At 31.1% G+C, this 23,915-nt stretch overlaps 2 protein-coding genes across 8 annotated transcripts in view; one reads left to right on the top strand and one right to left on the bottom strand.

Annotated features, from left to right (window-relative positions):
- LOC105431152 (very long chain fatty acid elongase AAEL008004) overlaps positions 1–23,915 on the top strand; it is a 65,884-nt gene that overhangs the window by 516 nt on the left and 41,453 nt on the right. The window contains exon 2 of the mRNA XM_025219335.2: positions 137–186. The gene's annotated coding sequence lies outside the window, so the exon portion shown is untranslated. The remainder of the gene's footprint in view (positions 1–136; positions 187–23,915) is intronic.
- The window catches only part of sit (stuck in traffic), a 63,115-nt gene continuing 40,908 nt past the window's right edge, over positions 1,709–23,915 (bottom strand). Inside the window, exons 2-8 of one of the 7 annotated variants that reach the window (XM_011645172.3) lie at positions 21,590–21,887; positions 12,210–12,393; positions 6,877–6,983; positions 5,996–6,267; positions 5,564–5,747; positions 5,305–5,426; positions 1,709–5,137 (exon numbers count right to left, since the gene is read on the bottom strand). In XM_011645172.3, coding sequence (XP_011643474.2) covers positions 4,880–5,137; positions 5,305–5,426; positions 5,564–5,747; positions 5,996–6,267; positions 6,877–6,970 — 930 coding nt within the window. In that variant the 5' untranslated portion in view covers positions 6,971–6,983; positions 12,210–12,393; positions 21,590–21,887 and the 3' untranslated portion in view covers positions 1,709–4,879. Of the gene's footprint in view, positions 5,138–5,304; positions 5,427–5,563; positions 5,748–5,995; positions 6,268–6,876; positions 6,984–8,145; positions 8,769–10,789; positions 12,181–12,209; positions 12,394–18,615; positions 19,342–21,589; positions 21,888–23,915 lie in introns of those variants that run through there. The other 6 variants (XM_011645171.3, XM_011645167.3, XM_011645170.3 and 3 more) reach the window with 6 other exon arrangements.

The raw sequence follows: 23,915 nt of genomic DNA, 5'->3' as shown, positions 1-23,915 counted from the left end.
AGATCTTTTTTGAAATATACTTATATAATTATTTTAATAAATATCTAATTTGAAATAGATTTGATATAGGTAAGAATTTTTAAAATATCTATGATTTAGAGCGCTGCTATAATTTGCATTTGTTTGTGTGTTACAGAATCAGCGTAGCTACGTTGCAGATTAACTCCGCTGTTGCGCATCGGGTCGGTGAGTGATAAATTTTTTATATTGAGGTAACAGATTTGTGAAACTTAGATTTATTTTTATATATTTATAAAATTATAAAAGTATTGCAGTTGGATGTACGTTTTCACAAATTCGTTACTAAAATGAACAGATTTAAACAATTTGGAGTTTTATATATTATTTATATTTAATCCTGATATGACGCTGTTGATTTATTATATTATAATGCATTTGTACAAACACAAAGAGCTCATGAAATAGAATTCTTTGTATCAATTTTATTATTTTATATTGTTTTACGTATTTCATTTACGAAATATATTAATTGCTTAAAAATTATCAAAATTATCAATCTCGCAAGAGAGTATAAGTAAAATAATTGTTTTAAATACACATGTTTTAAATACACATATAAAGTAATATAGATAATTTAAAAATAATACAGTTTATTTTGTTAAATATTTTTTGGAAAATATTAATATATAGAATTTATTAAATTTATTAAATTTGAAATAAATTATGGAATTTTCATCATTATCAAATTCATTAAATTTGAAATAAATATTTAACAATAATAGAAATGACACAAAACCGTGCAAAAGAAATTTAATTAAATTTGTAGTCTTCAAAAATATTAAATTTTTATTTTAAATATTTTTATAATATATTTTTCTCAATATGTATGCAAAAACATACATGGAGCGGATGCGGTGCAGTTGTAATTGCGGTTGCGGTTGCGGTTACAGTGGTTTGCGGTGCGGTTGTGATTGCGGTTGCATATTCATAATTGGTGCAAAATTGATAATTGTTAGAATTTTGTTTTAAATGCTGTGCATAATTATTGAATTAGTCCAGAATTAACGGAAATATTTGATGAATGTTATAATATTCGATTGCTTCTTGTACTAAAAGAGAATGTACCGTACTGAAACATAAAGTTAGTACATTTACTTTTTATTTTTATTTGTTTTCTTATTTTTTATGTTTACCTTTTTTTTTATTTATTGGCGTACTTTTGCGAATCTTGCATTGAGTGATTGATGAAACGATCTAAAATAAAAACAGAAGAAATATATCGAGTATCGGCAAAATATCTAGACAAAGATTATATTTTTCAAAAAACGTAAGGAAAAGTCCCACATAAATTATGCAATAATTTATATAATCTTTATATGTACAACCCCATATGTGCGCCAAGTTTTTATATATCAAATTAAAATACATTTATTTTGTACTGAAAAAATTAATTTTAAACTTAAAATCTAATTTAAAATAATATATATTATTGTTAACATAATGATATATTTTCTTATTTATATTGTTTATTAAATTTATTAAGTTGTTATATTTTATAAAATAATTTATAACAAAACAAAACAAAATTTATATAGATTATCAAAGAATTATATGTCAAAGAATTATACGTCAGTTATATTAAAATATTTGAAACAGAAACTAAATCAAAGAATTTTCCTCTTAAATAAGCGAAAGATTAATTTTGCGATTATTAAGAGATAGAATCAACAATTACAACAAATGTATATCACATTAATGATATACATTTTTATTATTTTTATTATACAACAAATTACACGCAATATATAATATAATACAAAATTACGGTCGATATAATTATTTATCCATCCTCATAAGATTACCGAATTATTTGAACGATCAATCAATTTTGAAATTGTGATTATTCAAAAATAGATTATTTATAAGTTAAGAAGATACATAAAGCATTGATATTATTTATATTAAAAATCCTATTTTGATATTTCAACATAAAATGCTAAATCTTACATATATTTCAGTATCACTACTCAAAAGGTATTGAAGTCATTATTTAAACATAAAAGAAGAAAAAAGAGAAATAAATCGTATTATTTTAAGAGGCATTCAGCAATTGACGTAAATACCAAACAAATTTAAAGCCATACTCTTTGGATTCAATTAATTATTATTCAGAATATTAACATTCTTTCATAACGTGTATCTGAAATTGATTTCCCTAATTTAGAATAAACGAGATTATTTTTTAATTTAGAATATTTTCTAATTTAGGTTATTTTTTTACATTTAAATTAAATTTTAAATTCTATATAAAAATAAGTTTATAAAAATAATAGAATAGTAGTAGTCCATTGCAGCGCCACAAATATATTTTTATCAGTTTTACCAAGTGTTGATAAAAATGATGATGAAAGAATGCTTCTAATGAGCAATATTTAATTTTGTTAAATAAAATTTTTAAATATTAGTTATATAATATTAGCAGTAATAATATGTTTTTCGTAGAAAGAAAATAATAATTAAAATTTAAGAAATATATTCAAAGATGATATATTAGTTGAACTAAAAAAAGTCCAGTCACAAAAATATAAATATTAATTGAGCGACAAGAAACTATCAATTTTTGGATATCCAGTTTCATGTATAAACTTATCTAAGTAATACTTAATCTCGTAAATTAAATATTACGTATGATTTTTCATTTAAAAAGCAGCTATGATGAAAAATATTTTTTAAAGTGTTTTGTTTTTTCATCATTATGTCCGATATTAATTGACAGATTTAAAGTACATGAAGACTCTATTAATGTGTGTGTGTGTGTGTGTGTGTGTGTGTGTGTGTGTGTGTGTGTGTGTGTGTGTGTGTGTGTGTGTGTGTGTGTAAATTATGTATCTATATATCATTACTATTCTAATCAAACTGACAATTAATCATGTACACTACTTGTTTATAATGACGTCTACAATTGTTTGACATACAAATTTGATTATTGACTTGTTCCGAACACATTTGATGTGTAACTTGTAAAACTTGGAAAAATGTCTTGATCGCATATAGTACGCAGACATTCATTATGTACAAACAGCTACATTAATGACGTCTAATGAAGATATTCATAATAGAAAATAAGATAATTCGTGGCATTACTTTTATTATTTGATAATTTTTTATCGATCGAAAAACTTAATATTAAATTTAATCTTAAATTTCTTAATTTTTATTTTTCGAATTTGTGATTTTAAAGGTAATTTTAATATGTTATTAAAATTTGTAGTTACTTCAAAATTGCAAATTACACACTTAATGAAACAATGCTTTATATTTTTTAGAAACGTTTAGAAACGTTTAAAAAAAAAAGATTTTTCTATTAATATAAGATAAAAAGGATATAATGTATATTTAAGGATATCTCCAATAGATTTCATTATTGTATTGTATCAAACATCACGCGTGTAAAGTTAGCAAAACACAACAAATTACTGAATTATTCTTAAGAATAATGCGTTTGATTGGCATATTTTAATAAATGGTTTTATTCTAAATCCCGCAGGTATTATTAACGAATAATGTTAACTATTGATTGTGCATTTTAAATAGTGCTCAACAAAGCGATAGAATAATAAAATGCACTACCCATGAAAATTGCAAAGAGAACGTAAAATGGAGAGAAGTTTTTTACATTCTTGTAAATTTGAAATGCGTTCTTAAAAATACCTCTCTAAACTCCTCTAAACTCCATTCCATCCAAACACCCATAAGCGATTGATACGACTTACACATTAAATAACTATCATAAAATTGTATTAATTAGGGCACGCATTATTTAGTAATACCACCCATTCTAGTACCTTTGATTGAATCTAATCGTATAACTAATCGCAAGATACATCACTTATATCATAATATATGTAAGATATAAAACTATTAGCTTGCCATCGCAGTGATCTGCTCATTTTTGCTCGTATCCTCCTCACGATAAATCACAATTTTATTCTATTCTATTATATCGTTACGACTAAATCTGCATGATTCTGTAGGCAATTATTGTTCAATTAACCATTACTGTTGTGAAGTTACTAAGTCGGTCGCGACTGTCTCTTAGAAATGGAAATTACGACAGTTGTAATGTATTTTGAGTGAACACTTCTCGGTATTTCATAGAAAAACATGCCACTCAATTAAATTTTTAAAATTCATTAACTCTTTAAAAAGCTTTAAAATAGGATATAAAAATAACATTGTGTTTATATAATAATACAAGTGATATAGTGTGTATTTCAAAATACTATCTTCTCGGCAATGAACAATTTATCGATATTAAGTTAAGAGGAGAGATAAAAATTCTTTGCGTAATTAAATCATACTTGTAATTTAGTTTGTTCTTAATTTTAAAAAGTTCTGATTGTAAATTTTTAATCGCAATTAAACGTTAATAAGTTAATAAGCTGAGAACGATTTCATATTATTTATAAATTGTCATTTTACAAGTAATGCAAATAGAGACAGACGGAATGCAAATAACATTTTTAATATTTGTTTATATATGTAATTTTTTGAAATTGCATATGTAAATTACGATGGTTTTTACGCGCTAATTATACATGCAATTCTCAATAACTTAGCTGTCCGATATTATTTTGCTATCGTACAAGAAGGTATATAATGAGTGGATCACACTATTATATTTAGTAAAAAGCTTGGAAGAAAAGAATTCAATCATCAATCAGACATATTCAATTTGCGTGAATGTCGGTCGTCCCTGCGTTTCAATTCTCTTTACGCGCATTGAACAATCCCAGCGTGAAACGTGATACGTCGGCTAGATTAACGAGATAGAGATTGCAATACGAGTCAAGTGAAATGATAGTGACCGTGTCTCATTGCGATCGCATCGCGATCTCCTTCCTCGGCCCGTTCCCGTTTAATCGCTTTTCCCTTTTCCGTTCGGTATCTTGCCATTGCTCACTTTCTCCGCGACACCATTCGCTTTGGCCGAGCTCGCGACCGACGGCGTCGCGCCGTTTTCCTTCTTCATGGTATAAGCATTGTTGTAGAAGTCCGAGAACAGGAAGTAGAAGAACATCGCGTTCGGCAGAACCAGGATGACCGACCATTTCGGATAGTTGCAGTCGTAGAACAACAACAGGCAGTTGTGCAGGAAGGCCAGACAGAATTGGGTCTGTCGAGATCGAAACAAACGCCACAGACACAAATGATTAATCGATTGTGGGTAGAGCAAATTATTGAGATAGATAATCGGTGAAAATTGGTAAAAAAAAAAAAAAAGAAAAAAGAAAAAAAGATCGTCAATCCTGCAATTTAAGCATTGCTTTATTTGCCTCGTACCATTTGTAGGGTAGTAATGTACTTCTTCCACCACAGATACCGTTGATGCAGACGGTGAGGTAGCAACGCCGCCAGAAGGTAATAAGTGTACATGATGATGTGCACGAAGCTATTAATAATTCCTGGAAATAAAAACGCACATCGAGCCAACATGTCGCGATTCGATCGCGGTAACGACGGAAATGTACAAACGACGCTATAAGAAAAAAAAAAAAAAAAAGAAATTGATTTCATTATATCATTATCTGTTCTGACATACCTACGAAGATACCGTGACCTCCGGGATAATACTTCGTAGCGCCCCATGATATCATTGGCATCACGGTATGATGGTACATATGAAGAAACGTGATTTGCTTCTCCTTCTTACGTAATACGAAGAACACCGTGTCAAGGAGCTCTGTGAGTTTCGCCAGAAAATAAACGTAAACGCCTCTTGCGACCTATAATGAGTAGCACATGAAGATATAATAGGCATTCCATCTCTCTCTATTTATCACGCTAGAAAAATTTAATTACGATATTTGTATTCGCACTGTCTCGAATGAATGAGAGTGTTTTATATTTAAACGGGGAAGGTGACGAGACAAGTAGCGTGTAATAATCAACTTATGAATGAAGTGGATTATAGTTGATTAATGATTTAGTAAAAAAAAAAAGCTGGTGATACACGTTTAGAATATTTACGTACTTTAAGAGCTATCGGTTTGTGTGAAAAGTCCACTGGCTCGCATGTCCAACTGTAATTATGAAACAATGTATAGTCGATGCCCTCCATAAATAGCCATGTGCTAAGAAGGATCTGCAAGAAATTATAAACGACTAGAATACGCTTTAGTTGGAATGGTTTCCGGTGTTCCATATTTTTCGGACCCCATGACAATACGAAATAGAGATAGCCGAACAAGAGACTAAGGCCGGGTACAGGCGACGATATGAGAAACCAGTTGTTGGTTCGAGGATCTGAAAAAAATATATGCATGATAAAGCAACTGTGAAATCAAATGTCTCTGATTTATATTTTAAATATAATTTTATTAATATATCTTTTCTATTTGTTATACTTATCTTTAGCTGTAATTAATTGAAAAAATTAACATAAATTCGATATCAATTTCAAATCATCGGGCATACAAAAATAAAAATCAGTCTATTTGTAAAGATTATTTTTTTATTACAATTTTTTATTATAAATTCTTTTTTCTTGATATTACCGAATAATTGATATGATTAGAAAACATTTAATTTTTAAAAGAGACTTTTTATTTGACATAGAGTTTATCGTTATTTTGAATCACATATGTCTGTCATTAATTGTATCAATATATTTTAATAATATAAAGTTAATAAGTGAAAGTTATATTACTCTCGGAAGTTGAAGAATGACAAAATAAGAGAAATCTTTAAGGTATTAATAATTACGTAATGTCAATTTTCGATCCAATTTTCGACATTTCATTCGAGGACGAGGAAGTGTATAAAATTGAAAAGATATGTATCGTTTCGTATCATTTTGTTAGCCATTTTAATCAGAACCATTTTCGAATGTAATCTTATATAACGGAAGCTTACCTGATAAATCACTGAACAGAAAATGCCAGTATCGCACTATGGAGTTGTTGTAGATGTTAGACATCCTGTCGATTGTTGGCGCGGTGACGTTCATTGAGAAGTTTCAACTGGAAACACCATTTTATGAATTCCTTTATTTTCGTGAATTAATAAAATTTTCTAGTTATAGAACTTGATAAACTTATTTAATTATATTCTTGCGCGTTCTCGCGCTCGAAACTTTGTACGTAAAGAAAGTATATTAATATGATTTATACGGCAATAACGTACGTTTAAAGAGTCCCATACACAACACATTTCGTTATCCGAGATAAACGCAAATAAACATGAGTAGAACGCATGTAACGCCGAGGATAGCTTAATGTCGCGTCATAGATACAAATTGACAAGTTTGATCATAAACCTTGCATATCTGTGGCGACTTTATTCGCAAATAAAACATCGGAAACTTGCGATTCGTCATAAAAAGAAATTCTTGCTTTTATATCGCCATTAAACTCGCGCGAGGCCCTAATTGGGTAGCGTGGCATTCCATTACGCAAAATGCGCGATTTACCGATTGCTGAAATCTGCATCCTTTCGACAAATCCGCGTATGAAACCGGTTCGCGCACGTCAGGAATGATCTGATGTGATCACAACGGTGAAAAAAGACGTCAGGGAAACGCGAGACAGGGAACTCGCTTATTTTTATTTTTACGGCTACCTAATGATAGCTCGCATTGCCACTTGCTCAATGGCAATGTTACATCGGTGAAAAAAAAAGACGTGTATGTAATCACGTATATTTAACATAATAGACACCGATCGTACCGCACTTTTTTTCATAGTATTAAGAACGATTGGCGGATTGATTTGATTATTAATGAATCAGTTCGTGTCAATCTTTTGCCATTTCCTTTATAAAGAAACTGTCCCTCTTGAACTTTATAAAGAGAGGCACAGAAAGTAATTTCAAAATACATTTTTACATTATCTGTCAATTAATCGATGATATGTCAACTAAAATGTTTTATGTCAACTTTTTTAAAAAGAAGTTCCTTAAAAAATATACAATTTAATTCGCTTACTCTTTTATTATTATAATTAGAAGTATATCATTTATACTTCATTTGTATCTTGTTCTAGCCATATCCAATCATCACAAATAAGTTCCCAATCGTTCATTATAGAAATTGTGTGAATGTCATGCCATCCTATACTATCGAAGTAGTTCACCGTGATATTTCCACGTTTACAAAATGTTTATTTAATAATGCTGTTTCCTCACGATTAAAATCGGATTTCCGTTGGTACTGACACACTTTCGTCCGGCATGCATTCGGTTCCTTCTGATTATTAGTACCATTATCCGCTTTGGATAACAGCGAACCGCAAGCACTGCGAACACATACGACTTTCCATAGCGCAGCGGAACCAAGTGGAAACGCTGCCGGTGCGAACGGCGGACGACCGACTGCACGCCAGACTTTTCACTGGAGAATGAGAGCGAAGGCTGAAAAAAAAAAAAAAAAGAAAAGAAACGACCGCTACGATTACGGTAGAGGTTCAACGATTAACTGGCAACACCTTGATTAAACATCCAATGTGCACGGACAATCTCCCCCTCCGTTAGAGAATATTATACCCTAGATGTCTGTTAAGTTTCAGGCAACGGGGAAAGATCGCTTCGAATTTTCTTTTCCTTAATTTATTCTTTTTTCTTAAACGATAGAACAAAACGGAAAATCAGCATTAGTGTGCGTACAATCATATATTAATATATTTATATAAAATATGTTAATAGTAATAAAAGTCTAGACGTTCCAACTTCTTTTTGAGTCATTATCAATAAATAATCTTTTTGGACTCAGTCCAGTCATTTGGAAAATATGTAAAGTATCTAAGAAATCGTATCGAAGAAACAACTACTTATAAACGGACAAATAAAAAATGTAGCATAAATCGTTTTATTAATTGTATAGTGCAAAAACAGTTATCTCATTTAAATTTTTTGCTGATTTATAAAATGTCTTTTTAAATGAACTTATTTCAAAATTTTGAAATTCTTTTAAATTAAAAATTTTTAAATTTTAAATTCTTTTATCAGAATTTTTCTTCTGCATTAAAAAGAAAGTTATTAAATATCACTATTATAATAAATATGCCACAATATAAGATAACTATAATTAAAATAATTGTGATTGTGATTAAAAATATATAAAAATAAAGATTTAATTAAATACTTAGATAACAATTTTTTTCTAATATTTTTAATATATGAAAGTTTGAATTTCTTTGAAGCAGAACTTTGGTATAATATATATATTTTTGCAACGTCTTTTCTTTTGATTGTAAAAAACATGAAATTGAATTACGAATATATTTCATCACATTTCAGCCTCTCAATCCACTCTCGTCGCATTCTCGATCTTAAGTATCGAGTTAAAACATACCTTCTTCATAATTGTATTTGCGTGTGCACGGTCTTTCACAATAGTATCTTCTTATTGTGTATTAACGCGCAGTTTTCATATAATCTTATAAACTACACGGCATCTTCTCGTGCGCTTTGAGCGTGGTAAGTTAACTATCGTAACGGACGTCCGAAGCATCTCTTTGCGTGTCATTCATCATGAAAATTTGTAATCGCAAGAAATAAACTTCAGAACGTAATTTATGATATAAATGGATTTTTAATCTAGATTAATCCAATTAAAATGTATCACTGTAGAGAAAAAGTAGATGCTAGATATATTATTGATTAACGTTTTTTATCCGCGATTTTAATGTGACTATCGCTCGCTCTTGTTGTTTAAAAGAAGAGAAGTCGAGAAGAAAGTCGAGAAGTACATTCAAAAACCATGGAATCGCAAAATTTCGTCTCGTTTCGGTTTCGTAAAACTGAACGTTTTACATCAAGTCATTCTATAATGACTCCCGGGAGATCAGGCGATGCAACATCGTTAAAGTTGTTACGTAACGCTTTTCATTTTAGGACGTCAGATAACCAGTTTTAATGCTATCATCATCGAACAGTCGTTTGATAATTTAGCCTTGCCGATTTAAACTTTTCCTCAGGTGTCACATTCGTTTAAATTAATGTTATACTCTCGTTTCTTTTCTTCCAATTCATAATGTATGATATTAAGCGCGAAATGATCCTCATAAATCTTCTCTCTTAAAATGTTGCGTTAAAATATAAAAAAGTAAAAATCATCGAATAATACATATGAGTAATTCTATATGATAAAATTAAAGCCACAAAGAACATTATTTCTGCAAGTATTATTACATTTGTATTGTTATAAATATCGTATTATAAATTTATGCATACTATATTATTTCTTCTTCTAATTTTTTTTTTTTTTTTTTTTTTTAAGTAGCAGATTAAATAAACACATTATTAGAATCAAATTATACTATTATAAATGTGATGAAGAAATTAATATAAAACTTAATTATACTTAATACGAACACAATCAATACAAAAAACACATTCCTTTTCTTTCGTTTTCTCAGTTTAATATTCTCAGTATATTGCAAATATTAAATTCTGTTCTTTCATGTCGAGTATACAAAACTATACATTTCTCTGTCGTGCAATTTAAGAGATAAAAATCTCGAACTGGTGGTTGATTTCACTTAACGTAATAACCATTTTCACATACACGAAAAGGCTACGTTGCCACTTTGCAATTTAATTTTAGACATCCCTCTATTATCGGTTTCTCACATTACCGTTGACGCATGAATTACCGATTCTCGTCAGGTTTTACATAATAAACCACTAACGCTATTCCTCTCCCTTTCCCTCCCCTCCCCTCCCCTCTTTCTCCCCTTTCTCGCCTCCCGCCTTTTGTCCTCCACGATCAACCGTGCGCTGAAACCAACAATTGCTTCAGGACCATGCAAATGATCGTCAATAAATTCACCTTACGAAATACGTTGTCGCGGCGATTTGTCCTTTTAACGGCAATTGCGACGTATCCATCCACTCGTTTTAGAGGTAAACGTATGGTGCGTATTGGTGTACGCGTGTCCGTCACACGTGTCCGCAACATCGCGTCGCGTGCGTCACACGCACGTTCCTCGATCGCCCATCAAGGGTCTGTAATGGTCCGACCGCAGTTTCACCTACTATTGCGACATGTATTTCCTTCGCTGTTTCACTTTTCTTGCGTATTGCTGCCACGCGTTCTGATTTATCCTTCTCTGCTTCTTCTTGGCGAACGGCACGAAATAGCGAGCGTCTTTCTTCCCACCGCGCTTTCTTTAATCATTAATTCTTAATGCACAATTTCGATAAATGAACGTTACATACACACACACATATATATATATATATATATATATATATATATATCCTGAAATTACATCATTACTTTAATCTTCTATCGCATATTACGTCCATGATGACAGGCAATATAGAGTTAGGACATCGTTTACTATGCGTCTTTTATGCAAGCTGTGGAATCCGTTTCGTGTCGGTCAAAGGATGAGTCAGAGAAATCATCTCTTATATCTTCATATATCAAGATATCTAAAGTATACATATTTATGTTATGTATGCCTTTATTTTAGTAAAATATATTTGAGAATAAACGTTTCCTTTTTCCCCGCTTTCGTTGAATGTTCTTAAACAACGTATAAATTCCTTCGGTATCTGATTTTGGATCTGTGCATAACATACAAGTGCATAAAAGTTCATAAAATAAAAATCAACATCTATAAAAATGTACAGGTAGACATTAGGTCGGTGCAGAATAAATTATACGAGCTGCAATATCAATGAGCAATTATGCGTCCATGCGGTCTTTTACTATTGGATCATGTTACAAACATTCATGGTCATTGACGACAGGTTGAACACGTATATACGAATGCATGTTTATATCTACATGTAAAATGATTAATTTACAATGCAACCTAAGTCGGCATCAATATTGCACTCTGTAATCCAAAAAGGAATTTTTAGCACTACCTTAAAAATATTTAACAAAAAAACTTTTTAATTTATCTTTTTGAAAACTAGAAAAGCCACTCGAGCCACTCTTGTTTCGAGGCAGAGTGAAAGTTATTAAAAATAATTACTAACTCAATAACAAAATAAATGTTAACATACATATTTTGTTCCATTTTTAATGTGTGTTCACCGGACTCTTTTACATTAATGCAATAATGCACGCGGTAATAAAACAAATGGCACGTGAAGTAATGTTGGCGCAAAATAATGAGGGAAAAGTGTTGACTAGAGAAATGAAAATTTCAATTTCGTTAAATCCAAATTTCTAATCGTCCTGCAGACGAGAAATGCACGCTAGAATTCGCGAATGTGTGTCACTAGGAGCTTACCGGCTCGACTCCTCTTCCTGTCCGGTGCGTTTCTATGCCACGTTGAGCTCCGGAGGGCTCGAATACCGGTTCGCCAAGTAAGTCATGCACCTTTCGCTCATAGAACGCGTTTGCTCTGTCTGCCGGGACGTGTATCGCGAGTTTACTGACCAGCGATGCACTCAGGGACGCTTTATGGAATTCACTTGCAACAGCAGGAAATCACGCAACATTTATCTCCCGACAATACTAACGAAAAAAAAAATGCACAAGAAGGAAAATGATCGTTTTGACATAGGTATTGCAGTTATTTTATTGTGTCTTTAGTTATTGTGTCGTGGTTATACATGGTACGTGGTTATTATCTCGTAGTTATATTTGCAAAAAAATCTCTCCGAGTTCAATAATAAAGTAGAAAAAGCTTGTATGGTTTTTGCATTTTGCATTATCATACTATTTATGTTACTGTGTGTGTGTGTGTGTGTGTGTGTGTGTGTGTGTGTGTGTGTGTGTGTGTGTGTGTGTGTTACGCTTGAGTAATTTACGAGTAATTCACGACGGCGAGCGCGAAAAAAATGCACCACCGTCCTTAGCTTAGTGCTTGGCTAAATTAAATGCACGCTTATTTTATCTTGATTTCTACTTAAAACACCAAACACTAATTATTTAATCATTCCGTGTAATTAAATTTAACTCGTATTTTCTAAGTCACACGCTAAGCGTCAAAAAGTCTTTCATCATGCAAAGACTATTAAATTTAAAATATTCAAATTATCTTAAAATTAATCACAGAATGAAAATCTATATCTTTCTCTCTCTCTCTCTCTCTCTCTCTCTTTCTTTTCATATCTAAATTCTACATGATTTTTCTGAAGAATTTTCCAAGCATCTAAGTGCATTTACTTTACGCAAGTTATTTCGACAGCGTCCCATTGTACCGCTTATTTTTAACGCTTATTTTATTACTAGCTCTCTCTCTCTCTCTCTCTCTCTCCCCCCCTCCCTCCCTCCCTGTGTACTAACGTCTTTCGATAGAGCTGCTCAAACGCGCGATTTCATCGTCACTGAGCAGCGAGTAATGGAAATGCGTACATAGGAGTATTGCGTTATCTTGTAATTTCACGGCCGTAAAGTCGGCCAACGTCAATTTTGCGAATACGCCTCGCACGTTGCAACAATTCCTTTCGAGGAAATTATTGAACTAAGATCGAAAAAAAATCATCAAGTGATTTATCGTTAATTGCATTTCCCACTGTGCAATATCATTCCTAGGGTTTATGAGACGCTTAAACGAAACGACATTTATTCTCACACTGTAATTCGCCTTTAATGATTAGTGAAAGAAACATACTAAAAAACATACATATCGAAAATTATTGAGAACTTCGGCATTGCAATCAAAGAAAAACTCGTTTCGAATAATTGCTGTTGTCGTACATGCAAAAGTCATCGGTCGGTGCCGACCCTATTTTCATGACAGCGCGATTACCAAATTATAGAGTCGTAATCTTTCGACCGCAGAGACAGTGACTAGAAAAGCGCAATAGTTCACACATTGCAGCATTTCATAGCAGAGGAAAGACATAACGAATGGCATGATGTATGATAAAAAAAAAAAGAAAAAATTTATGTCATAAAAATATGCCATAAAAATAATGAAATTACAAGTTTCGAGAATTTTATACAGCCAATGAAGTTGAAAAAAGAATGATGATTATTGATGATACAATTGTTCAAAACTGCTGAAAAAACTAACGTGATTTCTCAGAAACACACACACACACACACACACACACACACACACACACACACACCATTTCAGTTAATTTCATTAATTTCATTAATTTCAGAAAAAGAAATTAAGATTGTTCCTATAAATATAAAAAGTGAAATGAAGTTTAACTAATTCTCTGGAATGTAGATTCGAGATAAAATCTAATGATAAAATAATTTACACTTCAACTGATACAAACAATGTCAAATAGCAGTTTCTAGCAAATAGAAAAACGACGGAGAAATTAGTTGCACAACACTTGCCGTTGCATTCGCCATATTAGTCGTCTAGTTCGAAATGTTTACGCATTTTCCAGTAATGTTTGAATCTCAGATTCAACCAATCAAATAATTATTTTGTAAAAAAAAAAAAATAGAAAAAAATTTCTATAAAACATTAAGTATAGAAAAGGGTTATATTTTCTTTTAAATTTAAGAATTTATAAATTTAAAAATTTCTCGAAACATTATTTATGTATAAATTACAGATATATAAAAATAAAGTTTCAAAACTGAAATAAGAAAGTCTTATTCGAAAATCATACGTAATGGTGAAATAGCTATTTTGATTTTAACCCCGTTTAACCTCTGTACAAATATATTTGCACAATAATAGTATGAATTAAAATATTTTGCGTCGAAAAGACTTTTCAAATGCTTATTTATGTAGTTCTTTTCGACTATATTATTGTGCTTTGAATAAATAAATATTTGCGTAATGTTTAAAACTATTCACGGGTCAAGTGTAAACGTCATTATTTAAGTAAACATATTATGTATTATTTTACATCTAATTTACTTTTCTGCATGACTAAGTTTAGTTGAATTACGGATTGTATAATTATATTTATAAACTTTATAAGTATGTATGTAAGTGGATAAGATTATTTCAAATATTATTTATAATATAATAAAAGAAAATTTACAACTTTATTCATTATTGCGGTATAAAAAGAGCCGTGCATAAACAAACAGTAAGCATATTGCCTTTTAAATTCTCTTTAAAAATCTGACGACTTAAAGTATTTAAATAACATCCTGTCGTTCGCCAGTCATCGAGACATTTTATTTTTGACGTAACACATTTTTATTATTATTATTATTATTATTATTATTATTATTTTATTATAAAATATTTGGCACTGACTTTGACTCTCCTCAAGTTTCACAATTTCTACGTTTTAATTTACAGAACGGTTAAAACGGGCTACTGGATGTGCACCTTCACACGTGACAAATATATATAAAAGAGCTAATTTGGAATTCAAATATTCGAGCATGACGAGAATGCTTTGTTTTGCTACAACGCGTTTTACTCGCGCGACTCTGGTTTGTGTTCTCGCGGTATCAACCTTGCAACCGCGGGTAACTTTCAGGATCACTTATGCTGTCTTACTAGTCAAGTCGACCAACGTAACAACGTGTCATTGATTTCCTGCTACGCTTTCTTCCCGTTGGCCATTTCATCGTCGGTATATATATATATGCCACTATACGAAAGTTCACGTGCAATCGAGCAAATGGGTGTTCACGACATTTATGCATGCAATCGCGTGCGTGCGTGAGAGGAACACGAGCATCCGTCGTCTGCGTGTAGTACGGCTAGACGCACTTCTATCGAGTACCTCGTCGCTGACAATGAAACGAACCTGTGACCCCATAGATACAATCTGTGCGTTTATTTCAGAATTGCATTGTGCAATTTCTTCCGAGGAAGAATACGCATATTTGTATAAAATAATTCACTAGCTCGAAATTCAATAACATTTGATTATATATATTGAAACTCTTGTCGATCGTCTAGCTTAATCATATCAAAGGCGGGAAAATATATAATAAAAATATCTGCAAAATACGTTAAAAAATATAAATACTTTTAATAAAACGATATTTACGTGCAACAGAACGCTACATTTGTAAAAATATACTGAAGATTCTTCTTTTGTTTTAATCAATGAGTTTTAATCAATTAGATCTATATGGTTAAATGTTAAAATTTATGCTTGGAATATGAAAGTATAAAGCAACTTCCATCTTTATTATTAAAAATGAAAAATGACAAATGATAAATCTTTTCACTGAAAAAAAGGAACATATTTAATTATTAATTTTTTCATTGGTCGCATTGTTCATTATCTGTAATTCAATATAGAAAAAAATCATTTGTTTGCCTTGAATTCATAGGTGCAAAATTGTACGTGTGAGTAAAAATAGTACACTTATTTCTAAATTTAATATGCGTTTTCCGCGATGTATTTTCCGTTGTATCTCAGAGCATTGTACCACTTCGGCACAAATTCTTTATGAAAGTAAAAGCAACCGATTATGCATGCCAACTTCATGCACTAAGTAACAATTAGTACAAACATAAGTGTGAAATGTGAAATCATAGTTAAACTAACGAAGCGAAGTAGCTTGGACAGCAGAGGTCAACGATGACAAAAATAAGATAGAACGTATAATAAAAGGCGATTTGTCTTTTCAATTTTACTTTGATTAATTGATATATACATAATTTACACTATAAATACGCGCGATAAATCGGGGGGGAACTCTTTATGAAGGGAAAATAAAACAAGATTTTATTGCTTTCTTATCTTCTATCTGTGTTTGGAGTTAACTCAATCAGAAAGAAAAGAAAGTAAGAATTATGATCTGATACTTTGTTTTAATCACGCTACAAAGTGCGCGGAATAAGCGACGTAACAATAATTATCGATTTAAAAAACTAAGGTGCTCGCTCATAAGCTCTGAATTTACTGTATACTTTACTGTGTAATAATAATAAGCAGCAGATGAAAAAGGAAAATCTCAGCGATAGATCACGATAGTCCATTACATCAGTGATCATATCGGTGCGTGTTATTTCCGTTAGTTACGCGTATCCATCACCGCCAATCGCGCTTCTGATAAGCATGTAATTTATGCAAAAAACGTGTGAACGATATATCTTGCCATCGATAAAAGAATCAATTTATTCTTGAAAAAAAAAGAAAACGGTTGAATGACGATCTTGTGTAACAATAGCTTTTTCCTTTCAATTTATCTCGTTCTCGGAGAAGTCAGTTTGTAAGAGTGATACGTCCAATACGAGAACTGCGAGAATGTAGAGGCACTCGTGTAATGTTTTTTATGTCGTTTTTGATACTTTCACTAGCAGCTGCACAAAAAGATATTTACATTCTCCGTTACAAAAACGCTGTCTTCGAATAACTATGATGATATTGTTTTAGTTGGTTTTCCAATGAAGTTGAAGTTAGAACTATTAAGCTGATAATAAAACTATTAACACGCTTGCTACTTAGTCTATCTTTGCTGACTTTCCGTTTTACATAAATTGTATTAAATTAAGAAGAATACGAAATTAAATATGATAAAATGTTAATTATGTTATTTGTAATACAAATGACATTCTTTAATTATTTCACTACGTGTTGTGTTGATCTTTTCACTTTTATTAAATGACTCATAAATGCGGTCATTGCTTTAAAAATATAAATATTTACGCACATTAATAATCAATAATATTGATCAATGATGACTAGCTACGATTGAGGCAATAAACAGAAATTCGGTATCGATGACTGTCAATGAATATCAAATTTTATAAAAGATCATCTTTTGTTTTTGACAAATTTTTTTCTAATTTAATTCGTTTAATTTCAGTAAAATGGATTATTTTCTAATTGATATTCATACACTAAATTAATACTTAAACAAATTAATATAATAAAAGTACATGTGTGTGTGTGTGTGTGTGTGTGTGTGTGTGTGTGTGTGTTGCACGCGCGTGTATACAGAAAAAAACACGGAAAAAACAATTTTATTAAAACATATAAAAGTTTGGCCAGATACAAATATAAAAATAATTTCGTTGAGCTATCAAAATAATTATGTAGGACGCTCTAAAATTGATTACTTACAATATCAATAGTTTCTGCAGTATCAGCTTTATAACTAATTTAATAATATAACTATACTATTTATTTCAAGAGCAATAAATTTTTAGATATCAGCAAATTTTCCGCATATAAATCATGACATATGTGTGTGTGTGTGTGTGTGTGTGTGTGTGTGTGTGTGTGTATATATATATATATATATATACACTAAGAGAGAGAAGTTGCTACCTGGTAGTAAATTTCCTTCATTTTGTTTTTAGAAAGAAAGTTTAAAACAAACATTACACAAGCATCTTTATACTATCGTTGATAAACATTAATAAATCTTTTCTCCGAATATGTTAATTTACAGCTGCAAATACGAAATTTTTTGTCAATGCCTAAAGATTTTGCAGTGAGCGCGGCTAGAAGAAGTGAAATCATTATCGTAATCACGAAGCTCGTTAAATCTATATCAAATAAAATCGGGAAAACTATTTTCATTTCTCCTCTCTCTTAATGATGCGCAAGTAGCGGCGCTCGCGAAATTGCAGCGGGGAACCAAGAGTCTCTCTTTACGCGAAACGCGACACTTTCATTCAGGAAATAACTCCAAGTAGTAGTTAACGTCAGCAATGGCAAAAACTAACGCACCGATTTTACGGAATTCAAGTTAACAACACCGTTAAATTATTTTACACACCTCATAAAAAAGATGTGTTTATATTTTGCAAAAAAAAAAAGTGATGAATTTATGTTATGGCAAAGCTTACCTTTTGAATTTAATTTGCGAAATTCTAGTAATAGGACTCACTGTTTCATCCTAGGATAATCCTCGAAACGTTCATTCACGCGAAATCGCGCGATTTTCGCGCGAGTCTCGCTGGCTTTTTTCTCTTCCTTCTTGTAAAATCGCGACGCACAGAGAAATCGGGACGCGACACAACGCGATTTTTAAATTAGCAAAATTTAATTTTGGATTCGCGAGTAAAAAAGTTTCACGGAGGAAGGGAATTTCTCTTGATTTTAAAAAGAAAATTGAGACGTCACCGACTTCTACACTGGCCGATACTTGAGAGAGGCACGATTGCCGATCCTCCTACAAGACGACTTTCAATTTCACAGTGATCGATCTCACGTGATCCAATGTTGCCAAAGAACTGGACGTGGATCGTGATCGCGATCGTTTCGAATATACCCGGAGTTTACTTTCCACCTTGGGGATCGAACAAGTGCAAGAAGTGGGGTACTAAACATTAGAATAACGCTGTGGCAAATACGGCGTTGGTGGGGTGGCTCGAATGACTAAGGTAACCCCACCGTGTCTTTCACCGGTTCAAGTCTTTCTCTCCTCTCTCCTCCATGAACCAATGACAGCTGCCATTACGTCATTCGAGACTTGAGAAAATTATATAATACATCTCACATGGTCACCTCTTCCATCTTCGACGCACCCCTCTACATAGCACAGTTGCTTTTGCGCTACAACCCCCACCCTTCCATAGATAAAGTAGTGATTATGTCCTTCTATCTCTTTCTTCTTCTATCTTTTTTTAATCGAGAAACAAAATATTCTCATTTATGAAAGTCAGAAGATTTATATTATTAAATTATCTGGTATTATAAAGTTTTTAATTAGATTTTTTCGTGATTCAGTTAAAAATTTATTAATATCTCTAAAATTAATGTTAATTAGAAATATTTAATTATTTATCTGCCTGCGTGAAAAATTCTTTAGCCATAAAAGTCAAATTTTATTTTTGTTAGCTTTTACTCTTAAATAAGTGTCATAATTGTCAAGTGCAGTCAAACATGCTCTTGTGTCTTTTGAATTTTTTATGACAATTGTATATTATGTTAAAAAATATATAATTTCTTGATATTTTTATTTTTATTTTAGTGAGATATAATCTTACCTCCAAACAATACGAAGAATTCGGAAATTATTTAGATAAAAAATTATAAGTTTGTAAAATAAAACCGAAAGCTTGACTTTTTTACATTCCTGTCAAGAAATTTTCGAAATGCTGCCAAGTTTCATCAATCGGCACATCATAACATATTGCTACATCACGAAGTGCTATCATCTTATCATCGGACTCACGGAGATTGAAATGCAATATTAGATAATGTATTTAGATTAAATATCCTTATAATGCGATATCAAACTAAGGAAAGTGAAAAAAGCCATTTCCGGAATATAATACAACAGAAAATTTGCGGTTTGCATTTCTCTTAATCATAGCTAGCACATCCGAGAGAAAGATCTAATCATAGCCCTGCGTATGAGTATGCAACTATGTTGTGCCACTTAAGCTTGCATATGTGAACACAATTGAATAGTATAATTGCAACCGGTGATTTAATTTTTTTTTTATGAAAGTGATTAGCATTTACATATTGTCGCAGCATATAATTTTCTTTTTGTCCACTCTAAGATTTGTCAGATATTCGTTATCGACAACAAATAAGAAACACACGTATCTTTTGCTATAATAAAGATTAATTTGAAATTTTCTTAAAAATGCAATATTTAATCAAATTTTTATTTCAACTTATTTAATTGTAATTTTAATAAATTATTTAATTCATTGTTTCATTAATTTAATCAATACAACCGACCTGTATCTTTAATTATAATATTAATAATTACAGCATTAATTAATAATAACAATATAGAAAATTCATGTTGCTTAAATTATTGTTATCTGAGAATATTTGCAGAAAACTGTTGAATAATGCACAGTTTACAACTATAATAATAAAGTAGTACACAATAAAGAACATATTATCACGTTAGTGTTTATATATAAATAGATGCAGAGAGCTTTTAACTATTTCCGGGATAAATTAGCTTCAGAGATTGGAAAGTGGAAAGATTTCTATCATTAAGTTGTGCATATTGCATCTGTGATCTCTTTGATCTCAATTTACATTTATGATTCAGTGCGATTAACATGATATTCGTGATATTAACATGATATCGTTTATACTTTAGAAAAAACAAAATCTCAAAAATTTCACTTAAATTGTAAACAATAATTTAATTTATACTATTTAATAATATAATGTATTATAACTTAAATATAGCATAATATAATAATGTATTATATCTATTTTAAGGATTAATTATTGTACAGTAATATTGCATTTCAATGTTATATTATAAAAAAATATCAAAAGCTTTGCGAAATTATATTTTTCTTTTTCTGCCAAATTATCTCGAAAAAAATTTGAAAAGTTTGTTCTTATGAATTTCATGAAAAATAAGCATATCTGGTAATGCAAGTGTTTATAATTCTTGTGGATAAAAATAGCACACACAATAAAGTAAAAAATTACATGTAAGTACTTTACTTATTCAACGATCTGCAACCTTGATCGATTAAAAAGTTTCAGAGAACGATATTTTTTTCGCAATATTTTTAAATAAAAAAGAAATTTGCTGATTTTGAACTACACTTACGTTAAACATAGAAATAAAGAATAATTTCTCTAATAATCAATTACTAAATTGATACGTTGAAACGTTATATATGTAATCTGGTGAATGCTACCATGATTCGCTTATATTTTCCGAGAACAAGAATCCCCGCTGCAAGACCTTCAATGCGATACCGTCGCGCTGGAGAAAGAGTAGGATAAAGAATCAGGCGAGTGTGCTATTAAGGCCAGGAGAGAAATCGCGAGTGTATCGTAAAAGATCACATAAGAAAAGCACATAAGAAAAAAAAGAAAAGAAGTTACCGATTAAGCGACGGTCTCCAACGCCGGGAGAACAGATCCTCAAGGTCGTTTGCGCGCAGCATTGAGGATTATATCATCGCACCATTACACGATGTCGAGTCGTCATTCAATCCGCAATATGCTTTTGTAGCGACGGTCATCGGGAGGTAAACGATCTTCAGTAATAGATTTAATGATCCGCGACATAATCGCGCCGACTTCATTATCGAGAGCCGACTGTTACCAGCGAATTGGGTTAATAAACGGCCTGAACTTTGTCAGCAATTCACAGCGTTCGCGAGTTATAATTTTATTTAACCTGGAACAACAATGATTTATGTTATTAAATTTACATTATAGTGCGACACTAGTTTATAGATCTAATATTAGAAAGTGATCCTATCTATCATATTCGCGATGTCTCTTGAAAATATAATTGTCACAATGTATTTAGGAAATTTAGGAAATTCATCAAGTTTTGCAAATTACCAAATTTCTTGAACTTATATGTTAAACGTTTGTTAAACATTTGAAATAACCATCGAGATCGGATAGAAAATGATAAATATAATGAAAACAAATTAGCCAAGGAATAGTAAATTTGAGAAATGACTTTCGCGAAAAGTAATTATTTTTAAAACATGTAACCGATTTATAATTCTTGGAAAAAAAGATAATATCACGAATAAAGGGAGATGAAAAATAATTTCTGCTGAATGAAAAGAAGTCTGCAATTTATGATATAAGGAGAGCTATCACTTTCATCATGATGGTTAGGTTAATTAACTTTAGCAATTAAGCTCTGTTTATTAATCTTGAAAATAAAAAAAGGTCTCTTTAACATTGTAACACGCGCTGACTTTTTGAATTGAGCAATCGCATATTGGCACACTTGGCACACGTTGACTTGTTAGTAATATTTTAATTTTAAGAAATATGATATTAATGGTATGTGCCATCAATGGAAATTAAGCACCGAAAAATTTCGCATACACCCATGAAAATGAAAACACCGGAAATTATCAATACTGTTAAATCAGCATAATCAACATTGGCTGATACCTAAGTATCGGACAACGCACAACGTTACGTACGGTTATTTGTTTAACAAGCAAATTTTTACCGTACCATCTTAAATTACATCAATAATGATATATTAGAGCTATCGATACAAAACACTTCTTTCCTGCAATATTAATATAGCTAAGAAAGATAATGACCCAGTTGATCTATTTTTAAATTTCTATGCGTAACGTAAAAATCATACATATGTCTCTCTTTGATAAAATCATAACTAAATCATAACTAAAAAGCATAAATTGATAATTAAAAGGAAGTTTGTTATGCGAAAAATATATGAAATACTTTACTTCTTTTCTTTGTATAAAAATAAATCGCTTAATTCTTATACATCTATAAATACATCTATAAATTCTTAATCTTAATTTTTTATCTTTTTATATTAAAATAAACTAATAGTACTCACTTTACGGTAATTTCAAATATTTTTCTCAAAAAATTTAGGACAGAAAATATTTTACATTTTATATAGCACTTTCTTTTGCCTTGTAAAATGTAATAAATTTTATTACATCAAAAAATGCAAAATTTCGAACAAAATTTAAAAAGAAGCAAAACGATTCTGAAAATAAAATTTTACTTATTAAATTCGCGTACATATAAAATAAATCTAGTTAATCATATATAAATCGATATGTAATTAAGTTCTAATTTTTTATAAATTATAACATCGATGTCGTAAAATGTCATATGAAACAAGTAGTGCTTTCTATAGAGAGGAAGTCATGCGCGACGTTGGATTTTAAACTCATTTTCGTCTGTTCGACATTATCCATGAAAGGCGAATACATGATAAATGTCTTTCGTGTTTGTACAGCAATTGAGCATTCTGCATTAATTCAAGATCGGCTGCTTAGTCATCATGTTTCGATTCTACAATAAATTGCGAAATCGGTCGTGTCTAATTGAGAAATGCAGAGTGTGTCTGCGTGAAAACTCGCAAAATTGCACGCTTGCAAACGAGTTCACGAAGCAATACCGCGATTTTACTTTTACCGCACTCTTTTACGCTCTTTTACGCCAGCCAAGCGACGAATGCGGGTCAGCCAGCGAAGACGAGAAGCTATTCGATAAAATCGGTTCGTTTTTGCGAGTTATATAGTTATACCTAATTATAAAATGTTAATGACAATGTCGGACAATGTGCCTCTTTTTTTTAACCAAAAGCCTAAAGGTCATTTCGAAACTCTTGCATCATCACAATATTCTGCAGTGACTTGTTCGGCAAATTATGGGGATATGGTAATAAATACGTAAGGAATGTGTT

The sequence above is a fragment of the Pogonomyrmex barbatus genome, unplaced genomic scaffold (assembly GCF_055798465.1).
Source record: "Pogonomyrmex barbatus isolate J1 unplaced genomic scaffold, ASM5579846v1 scaffold17, whole genome shotgun sequence".
Taxonomy (NCBI): Eukaryota; Metazoa; Arthropoda; class Insecta; order Hymenoptera; family Formicidae; genus Pogonomyrmex; species Pogonomyrmex barbatus.
Note: the sequence above shows the minus strand (reverse complement) of the source record. Positions and strands in the feature narration are given on the sequence as shown.